Source organism: Podarcis filfolensis (assembly GCF_964270895.1).
Source record: "Podarcis filfolensis genome assembly, chromosome: 9".
Taxonomy (NCBI): domain Eukaryota; kingdom Metazoa; phylum Chordata; class Lepidosauria; order Squamata; family Lacertidae; genus Podarcis; species Podarcis filfolensis.
In genome coordinates this window covers 23,758,747-23,783,333 of record NC_139610.1, presented here as the reverse complement: position 1 = coordinate 23,783,333, position 24,587 = coordinate 23,758,747, and the positions used below count along the sequence as shown (strand labels likewise).

General features: G+C 41.5%; 1 protein-coding gene across 1 annotated transcript; it reads right to left on the bottom strand.

Annotated features, from left to right (window-relative positions):
- Positions 1-1,453: 1,453 nt before the first annotated feature.
- LONRF1 (LON peptidase N-terminal domain and ring finger 1) lies at positions 1,454-17,855 on the bottom strand. Its single transcript, XM_083630362.1, has 12 exons — positions 16,840-17,855; positions 12,333-12,451; positions 10,855-10,977; positions 10,433-10,579; positions 9,380-9,608; positions 9,203-9,299; positions 8,002-8,116; positions 6,684-6,805; positions 5,202-5,360; positions 4,947-5,109; positions 3,572-3,724; positions 1,454-2,726 (listed from the first exon to the last, which is right to left on the bottom strand). The coding sequence occupies exons 1-12, from the start codon at positions 17,474-17,476 to the stop codon at positions 2,568-2,570; spliced, it is 2,223 nt and encodes a 740-aa protein (XP_083486488.1). The 5' UTR covers positions 17,477-17,855; the 3' UTR covers positions 1,454-2,567.
- Between the last annotated feature and the right edge of the window lie 6,732 nt (positions 17,856-24,587).

Below are 24,587 nucleotides of genomic sequence, written 5' to 3'. Positions count from 1 at the left end.
TTGAATTAAAGTATAAACCACCATGTTGCTCTCTGAAGACACGGAGCAAAAAACATCATGGCTGACAGCATGTTCCATGTCACCTACTACTGAATAAAATGTTGCCACCTAGAAATATTTGATGGTAACTCATGCAGTAGCAAAGGACTCAAGAGCAACATTATAGGATGAGAAGTTCAATGCACTCTAAATTGGAGCATACACCTACTCCTCCATCATAAAGGACTTTACCCATTAGGATTGGTGAAAGGATGATACAATCTCATTCTGCTTATCTGATCCAGGTACCTGTCTCGGAGTTCTTCCAACAATAAGCAGAGGCATAACATTATCATGACTCAGCTTGCTGGAATAAGCCCAAATTTATCTTTCGATCTCTGCCTGCAACAGTAGGTATGATGCCAAATGGGGTTGTTTCAAGAACTGCAATTGTTCTTAGAACCTGCTCACTGCAGATTATCCAGAAAAGTTGACGCCAATCTATTCCATTGCACTTTCAGAGACATGCATTTCCTGAGATTACTGTACTCCCAAGAGATCATTCCATCAACATCAAGTGTGTCCTCTGAATGGCACTCAAATAGTTCCAAGACTCCCAGATTGCAGCAAAGCTATGTATGGATGTGGCCTTAATATTTCAGGATAGTGTACCGTATTTTTCGCTCCATAGGACGCACCGGCCCATAGGACACATCAAGTTTTTTGGGGGGGAAATAAAGGGGAAAAAATTTATTTCCCCCCCAGGCGCTTGTGGTACTGGCAGCGGGGAGAAGCGCTCTTCTCCCCGCCACCCGCCTTGAGATCAGGTCCGGGGACAGCGGGAAGACGCGCTGCGCCTCCCCGCTGTCCCCGGAGCTTGCGAGGCAGGCAGCGGGGAGAAGCGCTCTTCTCCCCGCCGCCCGCCTTCAGACCAGGTCCGGGGACAGCGGGGAGACGCGCTGCGCCTCCCCGCTGTCCCCGGAGCTTGCGGGGCAGGCAGCGGGGAGAAGCGCTCTTCTCCCCGCCGCCCGCCTTCAGATCAGGTCCGGGGACAGCGGGGAGGACAGCGGGGGGGTCTCCCCTCTCACTCTGCAGGCTTCAGCGAAAGCCTGCATTCGCCCTATAGGACGCACACACATTTCCCCTTCATTTTTGGAGGGGAAAAAGTGCGTCCTATAGAGCGAAAAATACGGTATTTATTTATCAAATATATGTCTCAAAACAGTGATATGGGCTTACACAGGAAGAGGTCCTTAATGATTATGAAGTACTAACAACAGAATCCAAAGACTGTTCCATTCCCACCCCAAATATTTTTTCGTATGTTGAGCCAATAAGAGAACATAGCCAAGCTGTAGGGATCGGACACTACTGTGATCCATATATAACAATTCAGATTTCTGATAACTATCCTTTAGGGTAGAGGTGCTATATCAAAAGCCCAACGGAGACAGAAAAAAATAATAGTTGTAAGTTAAAAAAAATATAAGTTTTAGGTTTATTGAAAATTAAATATTAGCAAAAGCAAGAGTTTTACAAAATGATTTCACATACAAGTCAGACAGTCACAAACTGAAAACTACAAAAGTACCTATTGGCAAGCAGAATGCTAACCTTTGCATTGCTGTGTAATAGCGATATGAATAAGGCATGGAAGTCCTATTTGCACCAAATGTTTTTGAACTTTCAAAAACTAGTTAGACCCTTAACTTTTGTAGCAATGCTTCAGTAGTTCCCAAACTTTCATGAGTTGCCTAGAAGGGTATGGTGAGTGAGCTGCAGCTGACTCATGGAGCAAAGAGAAGCAGTCACTGATAGTATTTTCAAATCTGCTCATTTGTCAGAGAAGTTTAGGAATCACTGTTGTATGCTTAGTGCATTAAATCATATTTTTGTTATGTATTGGAAAGACTAGTGCTCAAAGCAACCACTCCAAAGAGTCATCTAGTAGTCATCTGTATCTAATCCAGTCTTTCACAATGCACAGTTATAGGTAATGTCTTCACAGTTTCAATAACTTCTTGACCAACCTATTTTTCAATTGTTCTTTTAACATGGCTCCAAATTCATACAATCATTTTTATTTTGAAAGTATGCAAGAAAGTTAACTTGTGCCATATTTATAGTTAAGACACTCACAAAACAAGTTTTTTATAGCAACATTCAATACTACGTTTTAAATACTTTGTGCAAATAGCAACAGGGTGCTGTATCAGAGGCAAGTTCTGATTTGCAAGATTTTGAATGCATCCTTAATATTGTAAACTTGGACATTTTTAAATCTTGCACTTTCCAATGCTTCTTAACTAATCAGTGGAAATACACCATAGGATGATACATTCTCACTTGTATATAGTGCAAATAAAGTAGAATTTTCCCATAGTTTTTTTCCGGATTTAATTTTTCTGTGTGCAATTTTAGTGGTGCCCTTCAAGTTGAGGGGACCCATGTGAAGAACTGATTAATAAAGGAAGAAAGAAAGCAGTTCTGATACAGTTCTCAGACCAGTACTAAAAGTGCAAATGCTGCAAGAACTCCAGCTGTAGTTACAGCTAGAATAGGGTATTGTTTCAGTTAGATCCGGATAGTCATTTGGACTGGTTTCTAGAGAAATACATCAATATATCTTGAATTTTTATTAGTCGTTCTCTCAAAGATCTCATAGACAGCACAGAAAGCTGGTATCTAGGGTCCACAGGCAGGACAGCTAGAAGCCACCAACACCATGCAGGTCCATTAGCCATTTCCTAAAAATAAGGAACAAAAAATTAGAATGTACTAATGGTAACAAATGGCTTACAACACAGATGTGAAATGAACAGGTTCTAGAGATCTAAATACATTGTTTCATTTTCCATTGCCATTATCAACCACCAGGTCCTAGGAATTCAAGATTTCCTGATAAAAGTAAACTGAGGTGATTTTATTAGCTAGCTTACACAAAACAACTTTCAGCAGTAATCTCGATCTGAAGTTTTAAATATTGTCTTCTATGTCGGTGACTGAAAGTGTTTGCCCTAAGACAGCAGTGTCTCACAGCACAAGATCAAGATGGCAAGCGTATCCCTGCTGTAAATTTCACTACCATTACAGTATAGACAGGTTGACACTATCCATCAGATGTTTTAGTTGAAATGTCTTGGACATCTCAAAGCCGCTCGGCAATGCAAAGCTTCAGTCTGCCTGTGCTGACAGTCACTGTGACAGCAGCACTTGTCCATCCCACTAGGGACATGCAGCATTGTCAGCTGTGTTACCTATTGCCTATTCACAGCCTCAAAATAATGTTGAGAAAGATTTATTCCTTAAGTGTAAATAGAATAATCTTCTAGAGGAAGGAGTTCAAGAACTGGCTTTTTAAAAGCCTGGTTTTGTTGTCCGACACAACCACATATTTAAAATACACACTGGGTTTTTATTAATTGGCACCATCTTGGCTTCTCTCTCTTTTAGCTGCTGTCCATTTCCCCCCCTAATGATTACCACCGCCACATCAGTTACTCTACCAATCTTTCTACTACTTCCTTTACTAACAAAGCAACCCATATCATGCTAATAATTGCTAGAGAGATACTGTATGGTATCTGAATACCTGTATGTTTCCTTCCCTCTCTGGCATTGGACCAAAGTGCTGAAGTATTTGGCTACGAAATTTGTTTCTTAAGCTTTGGAACCAACTGCAAGCTTGGCTATATACAAAATTATGGAGCACTCCAAGTTTCTTCATCTCACCTTCATCTTCAACCTATGAATGAAGAAAGTGCAGTACAGTCACAAAACAAAACAAGCTGTATATGTGAAGACTTTCATAGCTAATTTGCATAAAAAAGCAAAAGTCTGAGTTCAGTCTATATTTAAAGAGAATGGGAAAAATTCAGTGCTGAAGTAGTTCATCAAAATATTGCCATCAATAGCAAAGCATCTCACACAAAAAACTAGATTGGGTCAATAATTCAAACCATGTTTTGGGGTATCAGCTCCTAGGCCCAAGCACCCCCCCCACTGCCTTCATGCATGGGCTTAAGAAATTACTGCCTTAAATAATCAATCAATCCAAATGAGAGCCATTACATCTAAACAAGTTATGGTTCCAGGATGCCTCTCAAACTAGGATCAAACAGTGGTCAGCAACCCTATTTGGGAGAGTAAGATGAAACCATAGCATGCTTGTTTGGGTAAAATGGCAAACAGGAAAACAGACCAGAAAACAACATATTAAGCTGTGCATAGAAAAGAATGGAGAACATTTGAACCTGTGATTTTTCAAAACTATAGCCTGGAGGATTGTCCAAATAAGCCATGTCTTTCACATCCAGAGTTCCATGTGTAAGGCAAAACACAGAGCTCTCATGAAAGCTCATGAGCTCCAATGTCAAAAGCAACTCTCCATGGGTACAGGGGATGCTTGCACCTAAACAGCACTTTCAAGATGAAAGCTCTTATATATGAATGAGGTCAATAGTGTTTTAAGACACATTTAATGTAACCTAAAACTATAACCTTCAATACATATGCTTAAAGTGGCAGCTTGACAATAACCCTTTCTTCACGTATCCAAAAGTACTCAAATGGTAAGACCTCCTGTTTCATTTGATGTGTGTTCCTTTAAACATTAAAGCCAGAAATTGGTTGGGCTGCAAGGAGAACAATTCCTCCATAGCCAGAATCAACCACACGGCAGAAAAGCAAGTTTTTCGAGCAAAAGTGGACATCTGCTCCCTAATTTTTATTTTTGCAACGCTAATCTAAAACATGTCTTCACCTAAAATGTGGAATTAAAACCTCTTACCATGCATTGTAAATTGCAAGTTTCCATTCTTATTAACAAGGGGGTGCTAAACGCACATGCTTTATATAAAAAGTAGCTTTACATTTGAACAAGTAGGCTATAATCTGTATATCCAATGTTTAGAAAATGCATTATTAAAATCCTGTTTTAAGCAATAAGTGAATGTGAAATCCAATACCTTTATATCTTCCAGATACTCAATGTCTGCAGTGTAGTAGCCATCCTTCATCCCTCTTTGCAGAACTCTGAATCTTCTTAATCCAACTGTATCAACAACAGACCGTCCATCTGGGAGATAGTCAAGGTTTCTAATGTACAGCATGCAGCCATAATCTGCAAAGCTAGAAAAAGAGGCACTGTGTCAGTATCCACTTCGGAAACACACAAACACACACACACACACACACACACAAACTGTGGAACACATACATACCTATTTTTAGGGTCACTGATACACATCCCAAATTGTTTTGTCCCTGTTTCCACACTCCTTCGAATCATCAGTCGATACCTTGGCTCAAACACATGGAGGGGGCAAGGCACAGTTGGATAGGCCATAGTGCAAACGAAGATTGGAACATTCTTAGTCAAGCTGAAAAATATATAATAGTATTTTTAAAACCTACATTGCCCGAACAGTTCTCTTTTGATACAGGTAAATAGTAGGTTGTGCTTTGTACATATATACTCCCTTAACCTCTTACAAAAGCTAGGCTATAGCACAAGGCCTGAAATCAGTAGGAATGAAGATGTATACAATATGAAGAGAAATAAGGCTTAAGACTCAGTGCTTTTTTCTAAAAAAATGTTTAAGGGTACTCTCATTTTGACTCAAGAAAATCATCATTTCATAGTTCAAGTCAGGAAAATAAATACAATAAGTGGACAAAAGTACAAAGATTCACAAAATGTTTGGGGGTATGTGTCCCCCCCAGCAAAAAAGCACTGTTGAGACTTATGTAAATAATTTAATTCAAGTTCTTTTAAGTCATCCAAATGGAATGTGGATATTCAATTAGCATAAAAATTTCTCTCATCTGTTTTTGTTGCAATTCTAAACCAAAGTACTATATTATCAATATTATTATTTCAAAAAATTTAGACACCACTGATTGTGAAAAAGCTTAAGGTGGCTTACAAAAGATAAATCAGTAATAAAGAAAAAAATCACAACCCTACTTTAGTCAAGTTTCTAAGCAATAGCAAAAAGCAACAGGAAAGAAAGCTTTTTAATAACATCTATGTGATGATATGCCAACCATGTATAAAAAGGGGGTAGAATATGATTTAGAAAGGGAAGTGTATGGGCAGGATGTGCTGGACCCTTCCCACCAGGTGTTCTCTCTCCATCCCTTGAGCCAGAATCCAATACTAGAAGGAAATCTGGCTGTGACACCAGAGGACTGGCAGCAAGGAGGTAAGCTATGGACAGGGAGAGACTCCACACCCCCTGCTCTATGCATACCTTTTGCTCTTAAAATCAAGCCCCCAGTCCTTGCTCTATACATTATTAGAATAGATCTGTGTTTAAAAATAAAAAATATGCCATTATTATGTAGTGCTTGGGCCTGAGATATATATAATGATTCTTTTGAATCATTGCTGTGAGGATAACACATGATGTTGAGCTCCTTTAGAGGAACTGTTGCAAGAAAAAGCAGGAAGAACCACCTGCACTTGCAAGTGTCAAACAGGTCAGTGTACCTCCTTGTACCAAATTCATGTTATTTTGTTTGCTCTCTTCAGTGAGGTGATTCAGTAACAAATCCATCTAGAAGTAGACCGAGACTACACTTCAAAAAAATGAGGTAAATAAAAACATAGTTGAGGGAAGAAAGCTTTTCAAAAGCAGGCACAACTGAAAAGATTTAGTACTTGTTCCTAAACTTGTTAATAAGTCAGTTTATAAACTTACCTAGAGTATTCAGCTGTTTCTTCATCATTAATTCTTTTTCGCTCTGATAGCTCAGCAGGTAAATACTTTACTATTAGTTCTTCCAGCAGCTGTGTAATTCTATATTGTCTACTTGCCAAATACTAGAAGTAAAAATAAAATCTTAAGTCATTATAGCTTAATTACTGCAAAGATGTCGCTAATCCAAATTATTATTTTATACCAGCGTTCAATTTCTAGATATCAAGCAGAAAACAGGGTGATATAACAATCCTGCGTTGACCACTTTGTTTCCCTTGAATACAGTTTTCACTTTAGAACTATTTATAATAATCCACTGCACCTCAAATTTTCTTTCAACAGAGCTTTTACTAGGGTTAATTAGCAACATGATAATTAGTCAATTTAATCAATTAAAAAGTTATGCCTCAATCAAAATTTTGGCCCAATAAACGGCCATCCTGTGCAACAACCTGTTTGTAGCATAAACCTCACAATGCACACTTAAGGTTTCACTTTCTGGCTCTGCCCTTCAGCTAGCTCAACCAGAAGTGACAGTTAAAAGAGACCATTTTTCTTTTGCAAGGTAGGCAATGCCATTTCTGCAGGAAGGCTGAGAAGAGAGGCAGCAGCAGTTTATTCTGTAATTGTTGACTGTTGCTGGGAACATATGCTGCCACTCATTTGGGTTAGGCGACCATACTGTGATCAAGCAAGACTGTTCTTGTGTTTATTATTGTGGACATGCGAACTTTATACAAAGAAGTGAGGTATACATTTTTAAATCACACTCAAATCAACTAGCTGGCTTCTGATGGACATAGGAAAAAGGAAGTTTAGGGAAGTTATAATGTTTAATGTTTTATTGTGCTTTTACTATTCTGCTGGGTGCTTTTACTATTCAGAGTGACTAGGGAAACCCAGCCAGATGGGCGGGGTATAAATAATAAAATTGTTGTTGTTTGCTTTTTTCTCTCTGGCAACTGACATCAGTGTACAGGGTTTTTTGTGTTGCCATTTATATGTTGCCTTTCTATGATAAAATCATAGTTAAGGCAGTTTACAAATAAAAATATAAATCACATATACTACCACGTGCACTCACTTTCTATGTCTAATAAAATGTATTATTCTTGAACAAAACTTAGCAGCCCTAATTCCTACTGATGATATTTTGAACAAAAGAAGCTTCTGAAACTGGAATACTGAAAACCATTTCCATTGCAGAAAAACATCCGAACAAAGACTTAGCTTCCACCAAGTTTTTATTTAATGATATATATTCTGTATTACAAATACTGGTTTTAAAGACAGCAATGTTGTGTATGGTAAATATTACCTCTTTTAAGCTTTCTTTACAGAGAGGACACTGAGGAGAATGGTCTAAACATCGTTCTAAACAATTCTTACAGAAAGTATGGCCACAGGGTGTTGTCACAGGATGAAAGAAAAGCCTGAAAAAAATTTCAAGAAGTTAATCATGCTAGTCACTTTGGTGACAAACATTAAAACATGTAAATTAAGCCAGGTCAGAACAAAACAAACCATTAGGATGCATTTATCTTGTAACCACCTTGCTGTTGTAGGCTTAGAATAATTAAGAAATAAGATAGATCTGTTATTCCTCCTAGCAGACATTTGGCATTAGTGACAATGCATGTTCATTAGACTTCCAAGAAGAAAGTATGAAATGTCTGTGTTGTAGAAGTGTTGAAGAGCAGCTTTCAATATGTTCCATACATGCATCCCCCAAGATGCAAAAAAAGTGCCAAATAAATGTAGCAAATGTCATGGAGTCATGTCTTGGGCAGTCAGATGCAAACCAACTGCACAGAACCTGTAGGCTTGACTGTTTATGTTTTGTTAATCAGACTTATGTTCTTTGACAGGGCTTGACAAGAAGTTGCCAAAACTGTACTTTTGGCAATATTAGGGGGCCATTTGGTTAAACCCTAACTCTCTTGCAGACATTCCCTTATGATGTCTATGAAACAACACATTACTGCCAAAGAGAAATATTTGTGAGCCTTCCACCATGTGTACCAACCTGATTGAGTGAAGAGTTCACTCATTGGCACTAGCCAAAAATGCACAACTGACATTAATACTATTGTTTACCAATGGTTCCCAAACATTTTAACTGATGGGACTGATGGAAAATTGCTGTCTTGTCAGACCACTTACTAATTTTAATGCTTGTTGTAGGAATTGTAATGTGCTGTGTTACATGCAGTATTATTTTAATTGCTTTTCTTATTGGTTTTCCAAAGACATGCCACAGACCACTTGAATTAAGTTCATGGATCACTGGTTGTCTAAGGACCACAGATTGGGAGCTAAAAGGCTGGCACATGTAGCAATACACAAACATTGTGCTTCTCTCTTTGCACAGCATGGAGAAATTTGCACACAAAAGCAATTTTCAGCAGCTTTAGAGCAAGAATCTTAACATAAAAGCTGTCCTAAGATGGAGAAGAGATCAAAGACAAAGATGATCAAATGGGTAATAAAAAGGATGATTAAAGAAACCACTGTATTACCTCATACACAATGAACACTCAAAGTCTGAAACATCAATCAAATCCTCTGGAACTGGTCCATAATTGAATGGAAAGGTGGCATCCCTTTTTGTAGTTTCTAAATAAACAATACAGGATATTATCAAAGCATGAAATACTGAATTTATCAGAAATCAATATGCATGACTAAATAGTTACCTCCTTGTTTTTTATGTTTATTCCTTCCATCTTCAATAACTTTAACATCTTGTTCTGAAAGGGACCACTTTCTTTTTAATAAAGCACCTTTATCTTGGCTGGAAAGCAGAGGTTCAGAAGAAACCCTTTTTAATCCATCGTCTTTGGCATTTGTTTCTGTTGAGTGGAGAGAATGGGCAGACTGTGCACGATGCAGGCTTCCTCCAACAGGCTCTTGCATTTCTAAATCCTACCAAAAAACAATGGGTGGGGGGAATGGAATCTTTATCAAATTTCAGATAAATTGGCAACAATATCCGCCAGCAGAATCACAATTTTTCAGATAAACCCTCCTTTGTTATCCAGAACAGGCACATTTCCCAGTGCAAAGGGCCACCTTGAAATTTCTGTGGACTACTTCAGAATGTTTCACATTATTAATATGATTTGCAGGGAACTAATAATATCTGGTCCTAGTTGAATATTAGCTGTCATTCTGTATTTCTAAAATTCTACTTCCACTCTCACTTATGAAACTAGGCACACTGTTAGATGGAACCTTACCATGTCACAACTTCCGTGTGTGAATGCAGACCTGAGAGTATAAAAAGCAATATCCTAAAAATACAGACTTGCACAACACTCTACTGTGCTGAAATAGAACCTCAGGGGTCCCTAGACACAAAGAACTGTTTGGAATCCAGAACTCAAGCAAACTTAAAATTCTGGCTCTAAACTGCTTCATTGTTTGTTTAACTTGCACCGCTAAACAACTCTGACTATGGGAGCAGAAGCACATACAGGAAAAGCTTTTTTTTTTTTAAGTATTGCTTCACAATTGTCATTTTAAAAACCATTCCCATAATTTTCATTAGCATATAAATAACATTCTCTCTACAATGTTGAGCATTGTTCTAGATTCTTTCCACATTCCCTATCAACCCTGAAATTTCAAAATTATATGGCATCAAACTAGAATAAGATGAAACAAAAAGCAAGTCAACAGCACAACCTACATACTGTGCATAGCAACGTTTGAAATATCATGTGTGGAACAAAATAAGCATTACTTACTGGCTCTGAACTGTGCTGTAAATTTTCACAAGACTCTTCCATTTCAGAACCATGTATAAATGGTTTACTTCGAACATGCGAAGAATTCATAGCAGATTCCTTCAGACTCTTTCTCACACTTTCTGGTGATAACAAATCACACAGCATCTGTGTAATGGACAATATTAAGGAATAAGCCAGCTATTACTAAAATTTTGTAAATCCAATCATCCCAGTCTTCTAACTTTTTAACATACTACAGTGAACCAGCTGAGCTTTTTAAGTAGTTCACCAGGCTTCAGATCTCTGGAAAAATTAACTGCAATGCAAGTTTTGTTTTCTACGTGAACATTGGTTACTTCCTCTTCACAGGAAGTAACTACATTTGAAAAGTATTAGAACTGAAAGCAAAAACTAAGCATTGCTTTAAAATATATAAATACCTTCTCAACTTCTAGTTTTGCCGGAATAAATTCTTCATCAAGGGCTAGGCAGTGAAGAAGGAGCTGTAAGGCATCATCTTTAGACCCAGCATTATTAAGTATTCTTGCTTTCCGAAAGTAGACCTAAAAAAACAGTGATTCAAAGGTATTTAAATGTTAATCATTTGGTTTGCATCACAGAAAGATTTAGAAGCCTGAGTCTAAGCATATTTCCTTTGAAGTTAGCCCCACTGGGTACAATAGAGCTTTTGCTTCCTGTAGCTATGTATGCCACTGAATTATTTGACTGGGATCTTACAAGTTGCTATAGAAGAAAGCCTCAGTGAAACCAATAGAACCTACAATGACACTAATGCTTTTAAGAGTTACTGTAATACCTGATGTTATGCAATGAGACACAATAGCAGCAGAGAACTCAAACAAAAGGATGGCACATCCTATGCATTCTACCATCACTACTTCCTCCAGCCCATAGAACCAATTGGAATAAACAGTATACAGGCATAACAAACTCCATTCACTTCTTCTTTCAGACCTTGTTTCACCCTTTCATACTTAGCACTCATCCACACTTCTGTTTATCCTGTGCCTAGAAAGCAAATGCTGATCCCATGCTTTCTAGGGACAGGTTCGAGCTGTTTTGCCTTTGCCCTGCTGCTTTCCCCTGGAAAACCCCCTTTAGTGATAAATCAGAACAAATGGCAATCCACGGAAAACCAGATTGCCATTTGCTCCGATTCACCACTAAACTGCAGATTTCCCCAAGGGAAAGCAACGGGTCAAACGTAAGAGTGAACAAGCCCTTAGTCTGCACCATATACGTACAGCTACTGTTGAAAAGCACCTGTTTGCACCATGCAAAATTGATTTATTCATCCATAGTGTGAATGCAGTTTATATTCTTGTTTCATGCAAAATTATATGTATGCGCATGTGCACATAGACAAAGCCAACCAACTGCAGAATCAGTTGCAGAACTGGGGGTGGAGGGATCATTTAATTATTGACTTGAAGTGCTTATAATGAAGCTTAAACACTCCCACCTTTTTATATTGACAAAGCTTTTCAACTTCACAATTGTGCTTGAAAACATAATTACAAACTGAACAGGGCTTCTGCTAGAAGTGTGCAGTACTATGCCTGCCGAAAGACTCAATCCACGTAGTGAACCTGATCCAAGGTGGGTCAAAACAGCAGTACTACCACCATGCAAATGCATGGGAAAAAATAAGAAATAGTTCCCAAATGCATGCCTGGGATAAAGGTGGGTTTGGGTTTGAAAATGCTGACACAATTTCTAGCATCATGTTTTTGTATTTTTCATAATACAAGTACACTGTATGTGATATTCAATGTCAGTCAAACTTAAAAGTAAGACCACTGAAATCAATGGACTTTAATTCATCAACTTTAATAAGTCAACTCCGTGGATGACTTAATAGGATATTATCTTAAGCATTTACACTTTATAGACTTACCTCAGACCAATTTGGCATTTTAGCAGTAACAGCATTCAGGTCATCCAGGGCATATTTAAATTCTTGGAGGCCAGCATAGGATTCAGCTCTATAAACCCGTAGTATCAAATCACTAGGATCTAAAATAAAAACCAATGACTTTGTCATGTAGCTGAATAGAAACTGCTTATGTCTTTATAATCCAAAATACACATGCAGTGCAGACTTCGAAATAGATATGCACCTATGGAAAACAACATTTTCCAAGAAGCCAGACAAAAAACAAAACAAAACAAAACAAAACAAAACTTTCTAAGTTTGGAGAGAAGTAGTTCACTATTTCATGCTGTTGATGTGGACAAGCTTATTAGTAAAGATTTATGACATACTAAATGCTAAAACACCCTTGCAAATAACCCTAATGCAATTAACCTAACTACAAGAACTATTTATATGCTTAGAGACCAATAAAAATATCTGAATGCTAGTCAAAGGCACAAACTGAAGTTTAGGTTGGTTTTGTGGACCCAATTTGGTCTTAAAATCTGTATAGACATAGTTTGTAAGACAAGACCAGTCTTCCTTCACTCTTCTCCCAAGTGGGGCAGTCTGCAAATCCTTGAATCACCCTAATCTATAGGATAAGCAAGGAAATATAGGACAAATAAATTAAAGCCCTCAAAAAAGGACAGAATTCAGTGTTTTGTCTACTAGTGTTTTGGCACTGTATTTCAAGCCTTTATGCTTGCAGCAGTAAAGTTTACTTAGGCGTGAAAGCAAAGATGTTGACTGATTACAAGCTTAAAAGGATAATATTGGCACGGCCAGAGTAAATGCAACATCAGTGAATTTGTACTCCCATCTTCCACTCTGAAAACAAAATTAACTACCTGAAACCACATAGATTGTGGATATCACCTTGTCACATCTAGTTACCTGTTTAACTCCCTTAGAGCTTGACAGTTCAAGACGACAACACTACTTTTGTGCAAGATGTCAACTTTTTGGTTTCTAACCTTTAAATTCCAACAGTTTGAAATACCTCAAGAGTTTTAGACGCTGATGGGATATGGTCTCAGTTTTCCAAACATCTTACGACATATTTTAATCATGCCCCAAAGTGCATCTAGGCACATCATGTAATTATGAAAGTAGATCAACTGCTTCTAAGTTTTTCTTTTCTTTGATTATGTGGGCAAGGTGCTGAGTAAACACACTTTATGATTATTATTTTATATTAACAAATGCTTTTTCTAATTGCTGTAGAATGAGTTATAACAACATTTTTAAATCTAGGAGGCAAACGTACCAAGGTGGCATATTAAAAAATATTTAATTGCTATACCCCTGTCCCCTGTATGTGTGTAAATAACTCCTAACTTAACTCCCCTAAAAGAATTATCCAATTTTCATAAAGGATTAAGCCCCAATTCTGGGATGCCTTCCTTTCTATGACTTACAAATTCAATTCCAAAATTTTTTTATTACTAAAATTAATATGCCACACCTGTGTTTAATAGCTAGTTTGCACATACTGAAAGGGGCCAACACAGATCATATAAAAAGGAAACTAACCCCACTTTGAGGTTGCACAACTGAGTGGCACACACAGTCTAAAAGATCAGCTCATTGCTAAGACCCGCAGCATACTGTAGATACTGCCCTTTATGTATATTCAAAGTTGTGCAAGTGTCCTCTCATATGATTAGATTTCAGCTTCCTCTCTGCCCCTTAACAGCTCCGCAAATCTGCTCCAAAGAGTCCCATAACCCTCTAGAAAATATTGGGTGGGGTGGTTTTTAGGGTGGGAAAGAGACTACAAGGAAAAAGAAGCTCCTGAGTCATACAGTAGCATTTTCATGAGGTACTGGCTGGAAGCAGACAAGTTTACAACATTAGCACAATGAACTTCAGGCACTAGACAGGCCAAGAACCTAAACATCAGAAATTCAACTCCGTGCTGAACTAGAGCATAAAAGTTGCTAGTTTTGCCTATAGCAATACAGTAATTAATGCTGATATCTAGCATTTCCCATCCTGTGTATTCATATGCATCTGAATGGACAGTGAGACACTCTCCTAGTACACAACAAGAGCAAAAACAACTCAAACAAGTCCAGTTGAAGTCCTTTCTAAGTCTTTATGGCTGTTTATAGCTCCATTATATCAGATGCCCCACATACTACTCAGACACTTCTGCTGATCAAGTCACATGCTGGAGATTAGGAACTGAATCTAAGGTCATATAAATACGGCACAATAGGCCACTTCCCAAATTTAGCCTAGCCTACTGGATGAAAGCATCAAGAGTAAGGCTTCTACACTAGGCCTTGAGGTTCACTCCCATATTCTGACTCAAAATTAAGGACCTGTGGTGCACTATGCAAACCTCTAACTCTGCAAAGTTTCTGTCTCAAAGCAAAATAAACATTTCATTCCCTGTAACTATCCTTCCAACACACCCATTTTTATTTCAGGCAAATGTCCTTGGTCTGATGTGTAGTAAAAGAAGAATATTACAGTCTCTTGAACAAATTAGACAATTTTCAAACAATGATAAAACTTTCATCAGAAAGTAGTACTAACATATTTGGATTAGGCTTTCAAGTTAGAAACTAGGAAGCCCAATATTTTAGCTGGTCATTGCTCTGCATCTCAAAAGTAAGATACCAGGACCACAGAAGCACAAGTGCAGGACAGAATATAGTGTTCTCAAAGAACGAGAATTTAGACGCCTATTATGATTTGAACAGCCAGAAAACCAGAATAGTTACAAAAGGTCACAATCACCAAGCTCAGATTCAACATCTTTCAGAGATATAAAAGCATGCGCACAATTAAATTTTCCTTAGTTTATTTCATACAGTGTTACAAGTAGTACTCAGTATTGAACATGCTGTGAAGTGCTCCCAGAATATTAACCTAGTCATATCTCTAGACCTCCCCATACAAGTCTTTTCTAAACAGTGTTGTGAAAGACTCAACACTCCCATCTGTGATGTCATCAGCATTATACAACCTTTTCCCCTTCCACGCCCCCATCTGCTTATGCAACTAGCCTGCCTCCTGCGAATTGTCTCAGTAACACTTTAGGAGACTGAAAATAGGCCTCTGGTAAAAGTGAATTCATCATAAGTAATTACTGGTCCTCAGTGTTACAGGTTTCACAGCCAAGCCTCTTCTGACCACCACCTCCCAAACACAGTTGCTAAGCCCAAGTGAATGAGTGCTCCTTCACCGATACCTGCATCCCTTCTTTTAGAAACACAGGTTTTTATTCAAGGTTCCTATTTTTATGTAATATACTCTGAAAATGGGTTCCAAAATTTAGAAGCTGAAACTTTTTCACTACCTTTCAGAAAATGACAGTCCCATAGCACTTCATCAACTAACAAAGCTAATCCCATAGAATGCATCTTCAAAGATTCCTCTTTGCTTGTACAGTGATACCTCGGGTTAAGTACCGGTACTTAATTTGTTCCGGAGGTCCATTCTTAACCTGAAACTGTTCTTAACCTGTAGCACCACTTTAGCTAATGGGGCCTCCTGCTGCCGCCGCGCCGCCAGAGCACGATTTCTGTTCTTATCCTGAAACAAAGTTCTTAACCTGAAGCACTATTTCTAGGTTAGCAGAGTCTGTAACCTGAAGCATATGTAACCTGAAGCGTATGTAACCCGAGGTACCACTGTACATCTAAATGCCAGCTTTTGGAAACTCTGGAAAAGTTTACAGAAAGAGCATCAGAAAAACAAAACAAGCATTTTTACCTCCCTACAAAACAAAGGGTAACAGGAAACTCACAGCTCCAAGGTAGGGACTCTCTTCAGGTCACTCACAGCAAAGCCTTTATCCACATTATGCAATATAACTAACATGATACCTCAAACCCATAATGCCCGCTAGAAACCAAGGGGGTTCACTGTTCCACCTTAAGTACTCACTGAAAAGGTGGAAGACAATCTGCAGTATGAGTTTCACTTGTGAAATTCTTGCAAAAAGCCAACTCTCTAGGAACTTCCAAAAGTCCTGCATACAGGTTGCCACCTCGGAGGGCCATGTTAAATTCGCAATGTGATGTGCACAGTTTCACTGGAAAACTAGCTACAGCTTCCAACTGAAGCGGCCGGGGCCTGTTTCACATACAGGAATCTGGATCACGCTTAGGTTATGCAACATTCACTTCCCGGCTGAATGCGTGACTTCAGCTCGCCCAGAAGTATTGCGTTAGGGCGATATGGAGCATCTGGCCTCTTTACGAAGCCGGTCCTCTAGACTTGCAAGCCATCAAGTAACCGGCGCGCTTCTGAGTATGAAGCAAGCGTGCATGCCTACATGCATGATCCCCACAGATTCTTTCACGGGACCGATTCCGATCGTCTGGAGCCCAGCACTAGGCACATTCGAATTCGATCTGGCTCCCCAAAGCGCACGATTGTAGTCAAAGGGTCCTTTTTACCCCACAGGAACCCCCCCCCTTTCCCACCCACCCCCAGCTTCAGAGGCCCGAGCAGCGGCCGTGGCTCTTACCCTCTTCGAGGGCCTGGCTGGCGGCTTCGCTGGCTTCCCGCAGCTGCCCTTGCACGAGCATCTCTCCGAGGCGCCGCCAGGTGCGAGCCCTCTTGCACTCCTCCGGGAACCACTTCTCCGCCAGGTGTCCCAGGGCGACGGCGACGGGCGACGAAGCCAGCGGGTCCCCGCAGCGGCGGCAGCGGGCGCGGAGGTGCTCGTGGACGCAGCGGCGGCAGTAGGCGTGCCCGCACGGCGCCACCACCGGCTCGCCGAGGAAGCCCTCGCAGCCGGGGCAGCGGAAGAGCCCCGCCGCCGCCGCCGCCGCGGAGGAGCCGTCTTCCCGGCCGGCGATCCCCTGCTGCTGCTCCTCCGCCGCCGCCGCTCTCCCTCCGCCGCCTTCCCTCGGCGCGTCGCCCGCTCTCTCGCCGCTCTGCCGGAGGCGGTAGTGCAGCACCAGGCAGTCCACCAGCGCGCCCAGGCGGCGGCGGGAGCTGGGCGAGCCCAGGCGCAGCGCCGCCGAGTAAGTCTCCAGAGCCTCTTTCAGGTGGTTGCCCAGCGCCAGGAGCTCCCCGCGACGGAGCAGGAGCTCCCGCTCCGAATGAGTGCCGCTGCCCCCCGGCTCTGGGGCCGACTCAGGAACCGGCGAGGACGCCATTTCCACTCCGCGTCCGGCTCACCGGAGGGGGTGTGGCGCGCGACCCCCGAGCGCCGCCGCTTCTCTGAGGTAACAGCACCGACGACGGAGCCGGCTGGCGGTTGACGAGGCCGGGCGCGCGCGCGCAGCCCTCAACTCCCTCCTTCCTCTGACAGGCTTTTTCGGACGTTGTTGGCGGTTGAGCGCGCTCGCGAGAGACTCCGCCCTCTTTTCAAGTCCCCTCAACCGCACCTCGCACTCTTTCTCCCCCCCCCCCCCCCAACCTTAAGGTCCGGATTCCATCTCTCCAACGTGCCCCGCCTCCGCGCCCCCCACCCCACCAACCTTCTCTCCCTCTTTCTCTGTAAGCTCGAGAGCGTCGCGGGCGACGCCAGGGCCTTACATAAAACGGAGCGTCATCCGGCTTTCCGCGCAAGGCTGACTTGCGATTGGCCGGCGGGCCGCGGCGAGGAGCGCGACAAAGGAAAGGAAAGGGGCGAGGAAATTATAAAACAAGGCCACGTGCTCGCGCTTGTTCCATAACTTTCCTTTGCCGGATGGCAGCGGTGAGGGGCGTGGCTGGCTGGCGGGCAGGAGGGATGGTCGGCCCTGATAGGGAAGGGGTGGGTCGTAGGAATTTAGCGCTCCTCCCTCCTTTTCTGCTGACTTCCTGAAGACTAGTTTGCATTCCCACGCGCAATGATCCGCTGACGCAGGGGTTGGGAACTGGGCTGTACAGGGGGGCAGGGGGGAAATACCCGATGCCCCTTATTATTATTATTATTATCCTTTACTGTACAGAGGTTTTGCAGCAGGAAAAGCTCAACCTGTAGGATTCCTCTTGCCACACACAAGAGCCCTGCCAGAAAATAGATGGCAGCTCGAGTTGTCCTTGGGAAGGGATGACATCCACATTTCTTTCTGTCTCTCAATATTAGAAATAGGGGACAACCAGTGAAGCTGAATTTGGACAGATTGGAAATTGGCAGAAGAAAGTACCTTTTGCACAACGTTTAGCTAAGCCACAGAATTTGCATTAGATTCGTGGAGGAAGAGGCTGGCAATGAAAATGTTCCATTGCCACAGTGTGAAGCAATACTAGCTACTGAAAATGTTTGTACTCAGATCTGTCTAGTTGGCTTCCTGTGAGCATCTGATTAGCCACTGTGAGAACATGGTGCCCTGACTAGATGGGCCCTTGACCTCATCCAGCATGGCTTTTCTTATGTTCTAAAACTTTTGAAAAAAATGAAAGGTTAAAACAACCAGAATGTTTATGTTTTTAGCAAGTATCAAAAACATTTTTGTCTGTTATTTGTGTTTGCCTGTAACTCCAGCTATACCTTCAAACCCTTAAAAACAAAATACAAACTTTTTTTTTTTTACACTTAACTGTATCAGGCCCTTAGGCTTGCCATAGAACAAAAATGGTGTGAACCAAGGATCAACACACCCAAACAAGCCCAGTGTCCTCTCCTGCCCCATAATGGTCATGTATGACCAACTTCTCTCCATGAGAAAGTGAGGAAAAGGAAGGCAAAATTCCCTCCATCATATTTTTTTTCTGTCTTAATTGATAGACCCTCATTTTGAAGTTAGTATTAAACAACCAGTAGAAAGTTGGAAGAAACACACCCTTTTCTGCCCTATCATAGTTTCATTTTACAATTATTTGTAAATTGCTGTTCAAGCAGTCCTCTGGCGGAAGAGAGCCAAAATTAGCCCCCACTGTGTGTCAAATACTTCTGCAACAGGTACCGTATTTGTATGACTATCATGAGCACCTATTGGATAGTGTCTGTGACATTACTAATGATAATGCACACAGAGAACAATCCTTAGAGGCAGCTTTAATGTTTAACAAAATCTAGCACATGGAAATGTCATGAGGAAGATTTGCAGAATTATTTCAGTTGCCTCACATGTCCTAAATTAATTTTCATAACTAAATCTGGACTAGTGGGGAGTGTGTGTGTATATATGTGTTTACTGGTTGGTTTGTCATTCCAACTACAGTGGTACCTCGGGTTACATATGCTTCAGGCTACATACGCTTCAGGTTGCAGACTCCGCTAACCCAGAAATAGTGCTTCAGGTTAAGAACTTTGATTCAGGATGAAAACAGAAATCGTGCTTTGGCGGCGCTGCGGCAGCAGGAGGCCCCATTAGCTAAAGTGGTTAAGAACAGTTTCAGGTTAAGAACGGACCTCCGGAACGAATTAAGTACTTAACCCAAGGTATCACTGTACGTTAGGACCATACCTGTGCCCAGTCCTATTAAGTATTATTCATGCTTTTTTTTAAAAACTCACTTCAGTCTGTTAGTGCTGCCAGAATTCCATTTACAGAGCTCAGAATGCCATTTACAGAGCAATCCCATAGAGGCCGGGTGTGTGTGTCAGTGGTAAATGAATCACCACTTCCTAACCCCTGCCAGGCTCATGCTGACTAGAGCGGGAGGTGGATGGCAATTTCTCCCCCCCCCCCTTTTGGATGGTGTAGTTTTTCTCCCTTTGCCCGGGTCAGCTCAAGTAAATGGGGAAGCTTTGGATCCCGTGGAGAACTCACCCTACATCCCCTCTTCCAAGCCCTACATGAAGAATTAAGATTGTATGTATATGTCATAAAGAGAGCAGTTTCTAACTTCTAACCATTTTGCTTTGCAATCAGAATACAATTCATTTATGGAGATCTGTCAACTGAGACTGCAGCTTTTTGCTCTGTTATATAAAGCATACAAATGGTTTATTTCCTTTGAAGCAGGGTTGCATAATGTACAGGGCACTCAAACATAACCAAAATGCACTCAAGGCTTTTTATCAGGTAAAACAGGCAAGGAGTGCATATTTAAGCATTCTAATTTCCTTTTACATAAGCATTTTTTTTAAATGTGTGATATAATATTAACTCTTACAAAACTGTAAAAGATTTCCTATTCTCTGCATAAAAACCGGCTGCTGGACCATATTTGAGAAAATGATTCCATTAGACAACAAGTTGGCACAGTGTAGATTGCATAGCTGTTTTAAGTCACAGTCACACTGTACAGTGGTACCTCGGGTTAAGTACTTAATTCATTCCGGAGGTCCGTTCTTAACCTGAAACTGTTCTTAACCTGAAGCACCACTTTAGCTAATGGGGCCTCCTGCTGCTGCCGCGCTGCCGGAGCCCGATTTCTGTTCTCATCCTGAAGCAAAGTTCTTAACCCGAGGTACTATTTCTGGGTTAGTGGAGTCTGTAACCTGAAGCGTATGTAATCTGAAGTGTATGTAACCCGAGGTACCACTGTACATTTAAAGCATTATGACACCACTTTAAACAGTCATGGCTTCCCATAAAGAATTCTGGGAGCTGTAGTTTTGCAAAGGTTGCTGGGAGTTGTTCGGAGACCTCTATTCACCTCACAGAGCTGAAATTCTCAGAGTAGTTTTACAGTCAATCTCTCTTCGCAAGGAATTTTGAGAACTGTAATTCTGGAAAAGGAATCGGGCTTGATAACAACTCCCCAAACCCTTAAACTACAACTTCCAGATTTCTTCAGGGGAAGCCATGACTGTTTAAGTGGTATCATAGTGCTTATATTTACGGTGCGACCTTAGAGCACCTTCAGCCACTAAATTCCCCATTGCAACTGAGTTGTGGTCTCAACTACAAAGGAGGAGTTGCACACGGGAAATTTGCAAGTTTCAGATGTATATACCCCACTTTTATTTATTTATTTACTGTTTTTGGGGGGACACACACCCAAAAACAACCCTCAAAGCGGTTATTCTTATCTGAACAAATTCCCTTTCAAATGTTACCTCCGTAAATGTAACCTCCGGAAAGACAAAGCAATTGTGCGGGTGGCTAGGAGCATCTTAATGTCCAAAGAAACTCTTGCAAATTGATCTTGTGAGCTGCTGCATAAGCTCTGGACCTCCTGGGACCAGATATGAGGATCCCAGAACTGATATTGTGATGCTGGGACCTAATGTCCTCCCAGGCATTGGCCCAGGCAAATTGGTACAGAAACAGTTGCTCAACACGGCTGGGATCGGCATATGCGAGGGGCTCGTCTGTCCGCCCAACCCTTGTGAACCTGTGACATTAATAATCAGGTACTAACTACTGACTGGGAAACTTTAAAGCCCCATAAGAGAGCTCCTTTGGTTGTGTCCCCTTCCTCCATAGGCCTGCTGCCCAAACTGATCATTTTTATTTTAGTGTTTTGTTTTGTTTTTTAAAAAAGTTTTGTTCTTGGTTTGCTTGTTTTTACTTTTGTGCAGGTGGGGAGGGGGAGCTCCGGGTTTCAGCCACTCGATGAGCTTTCCCCTCTTTCTCCCCAGAATACAGAGGCTCAGAGGCACTCTTGACAATTGGAAAGCAAGGAAGCTGGCATAGCATAAGGTTACCAGATTTTTTTCAAGGAATCCAGGGACTTTTTTTTTTTTTGAAAAGGGGGGGGGATATTTTTAAAAATTATTTAAATAAATAAAGAAGTAATATCTTCTCTTCTGTGGTCTCCTGTGTCACGTGGCTTTCCTCTGGGCCTCAGCATGCTCTCTTGGAGTGCTAGCTGCCGTGGAGTAGGCTCGGGTCGGGCCTGGGCTCGGCCACGTCTCCTTGCCCTCCTGGTGCTCTCCTACCTCTCCTCCTCAGCAGCGGCGGCGGCTGGGGTGCGGCAAGGTCAGGGCTCCCCTCTTTTTTCTCCTTCCTCTTTCTCTCTCTCCCTTCTCCTTCTCCTCTCCTCCTTCTCAATGCATCAGCTCCAGTTTTTACTGGCCCCAGAGCACCGTTGGGCAGTTGGCTGCGTGGCCAGGTGCTCTCGCTCCTGGCTCGATTTGGGTCAGCGCTTCTCCCAGTTGACACGCCAGGCGTCCCTGGTTCCCCTTCGACAGTGGCAGCGGCAGTCTCAGCAGCCGCCCGGAGCCAGCCTGGTAGTGCAGTGGCTCTGGCTGGCTTCAGGAGCTGCTCGCTGCCATGGCGCCCGCCATTTTGCCTCGCCGGAACTCCCCATATGATGTGTCTTGTGGCGTTGAACCAATCACACAACATTCATTCCCTACTAATAAGTCTACAACACTTAAAATATAAATCCGGGGACATTAAATGAAATCCGGGGACATTCCGGGGATGGATTTTGTCTGGGGACAGATTTGTAAATCTGGGGACTGTCCAGGGAAACGGGGATGTCTGGTAACCATAGTACTGTATAAATTCCTGGGGATGGTTTTTAAGAGCATGAAGGGAAGGGGAATAATAAAAAAAAGAATCCTCTGGTGCCCGGGCTGGTGGAAGCCTGGGAAGCATTGAAGAGTGTTGCCTGTTTAGTAGTGTGGCTTTTGGATCTACAGTATAGAATTATCTGAGTGTATTTGTGTGGGTTTTGTCCTTTGGGATGCATATTGCTTGGTCATGTTTGGGTGGGAGGAAGTTGCCTGGTTATGTTTCTGGGAGGGCATACCCTCCAACATCCCTCTGGTGAAACTAGGGGCGTCCCATTCCATAATGATAATTTTACTATTTATACCCCACATATCTTACTGGGTTGCCCCAGCCACTCTGGGCAGCCTCCAACATATATAAAAACATAATAAAATATTGAACCTTAAAAAACCTTCCCTATACAGGATTACCTTAAGATGGTAACTCCATACCCTCCAACGTTTCTCCAAGGAAAAGAGGGATCCTAAGGAAAAGAGGGGCATTCCGGGATCAAATCAGAAACTGGGACGGCTTCTCCAAATCAGGGATGTCCCTGGAAAATAGGGACACTTTTTAGGGTCTGGGAGTGGGTTTGGGTGTTTCTTTGGGCAGGAAGTACCCATGTGTACCCATGAAAGTTTCTCAAATTTGGAAACCTTTTCACTATAGGGATATGGTCAAGAGATTTGCTGAGTGTTTCTAAATGAAGCTGTTGCATATGTGCTCCATATTTTGTTCTAGACAATTCTATTTATTTTTGGAGATAAACTGTGTCCTCTCTGCCACACTGTATGGTACACAATCTAATGTTGTCAGTGTCTCAGTAATAGAATTACTTAGATGAGATGCATGCCTAAGCTGTTTCTACTCTACAATAATAAAACCAGTATGTTTTTATCTTGTTGATGCAGAACTCTCGCAAGTTTGTTATTCCAGAGCCTGAATTCACTGCCAAAGATTTTCCCCGCTAGCAGTTCTTGCTTCTTCTTTTCCATCCTTTTTATCCAGGTTCTTCCAATCATTCTCAGATTCCATCTCTTCCCCCACCCCAATATATATATTTTTACTGCCATTTGGCATTAAAATCAGTATCTGAATGGATCATTTGGGGGAAACATCCTGTTTTAAAAGAGTGTGTGTGTGTGTGTGTGTGAGAGAGAGAGAGAGAGAGAGAGAACGTATAAATTGGCCTGCTATGGAAAATATCCTGTTCCCTCCTCCTTGTACCCCCCACCATAAGAAGCAAAGTATCTCCCTTCCAGAATTTTTTTTTTTTGAAGATGATTGCACATTTCTTTTCTTATAATTTCTCCAAAGCATCTGATGCACTGTTGACTCAGGAATGTATTAGAAGGGAAGAGCTGGATCTCTGCCACTCGCTTACATAAGGAAGTAATAATAATAAAAAATGAGACTTTTGTTTTTGCTGTGATCTTCTGGCTGCCCGGATTAAACTCAAAACAACCTTTGATAACCTTTGTATCAATGATTAAAGGCTACACAGAAGCCTTTCCCCCCGCCCCCATGTAGAAAACATGCTTGTTTTTGCTTCCTGCCTCGACATTTTAAGAAACGTTCTTGAATAGCCACCCTGATTCCCAAAGTATTTAAAAATGTAATCCTATGTTGTAAATCCATTCATTTATCACCCACTGGCAGGTTGTCTAGGCTCTTAAGCAACCTCTGAAAAACGGCAAGTATATTCCAGGAAATCTAAATTTTTTTGATTCATTGGTTTAGGAACAAGGCTGTTAAGCATACCATTAAGAGCCATGCTTTTAAAAGCATTGTTACTACAGCTGATCTGCCAGTTTGGAAAACAACAAAACAAGCACATGGTACAGCCCTCTGGGGATTATGGCCACTTCATAATGCATGTGAGGGATCACATGATTAAATATTTTCCAACATCAGTGTGGAAAAATAGAATGTCAGGTGGAAGCTT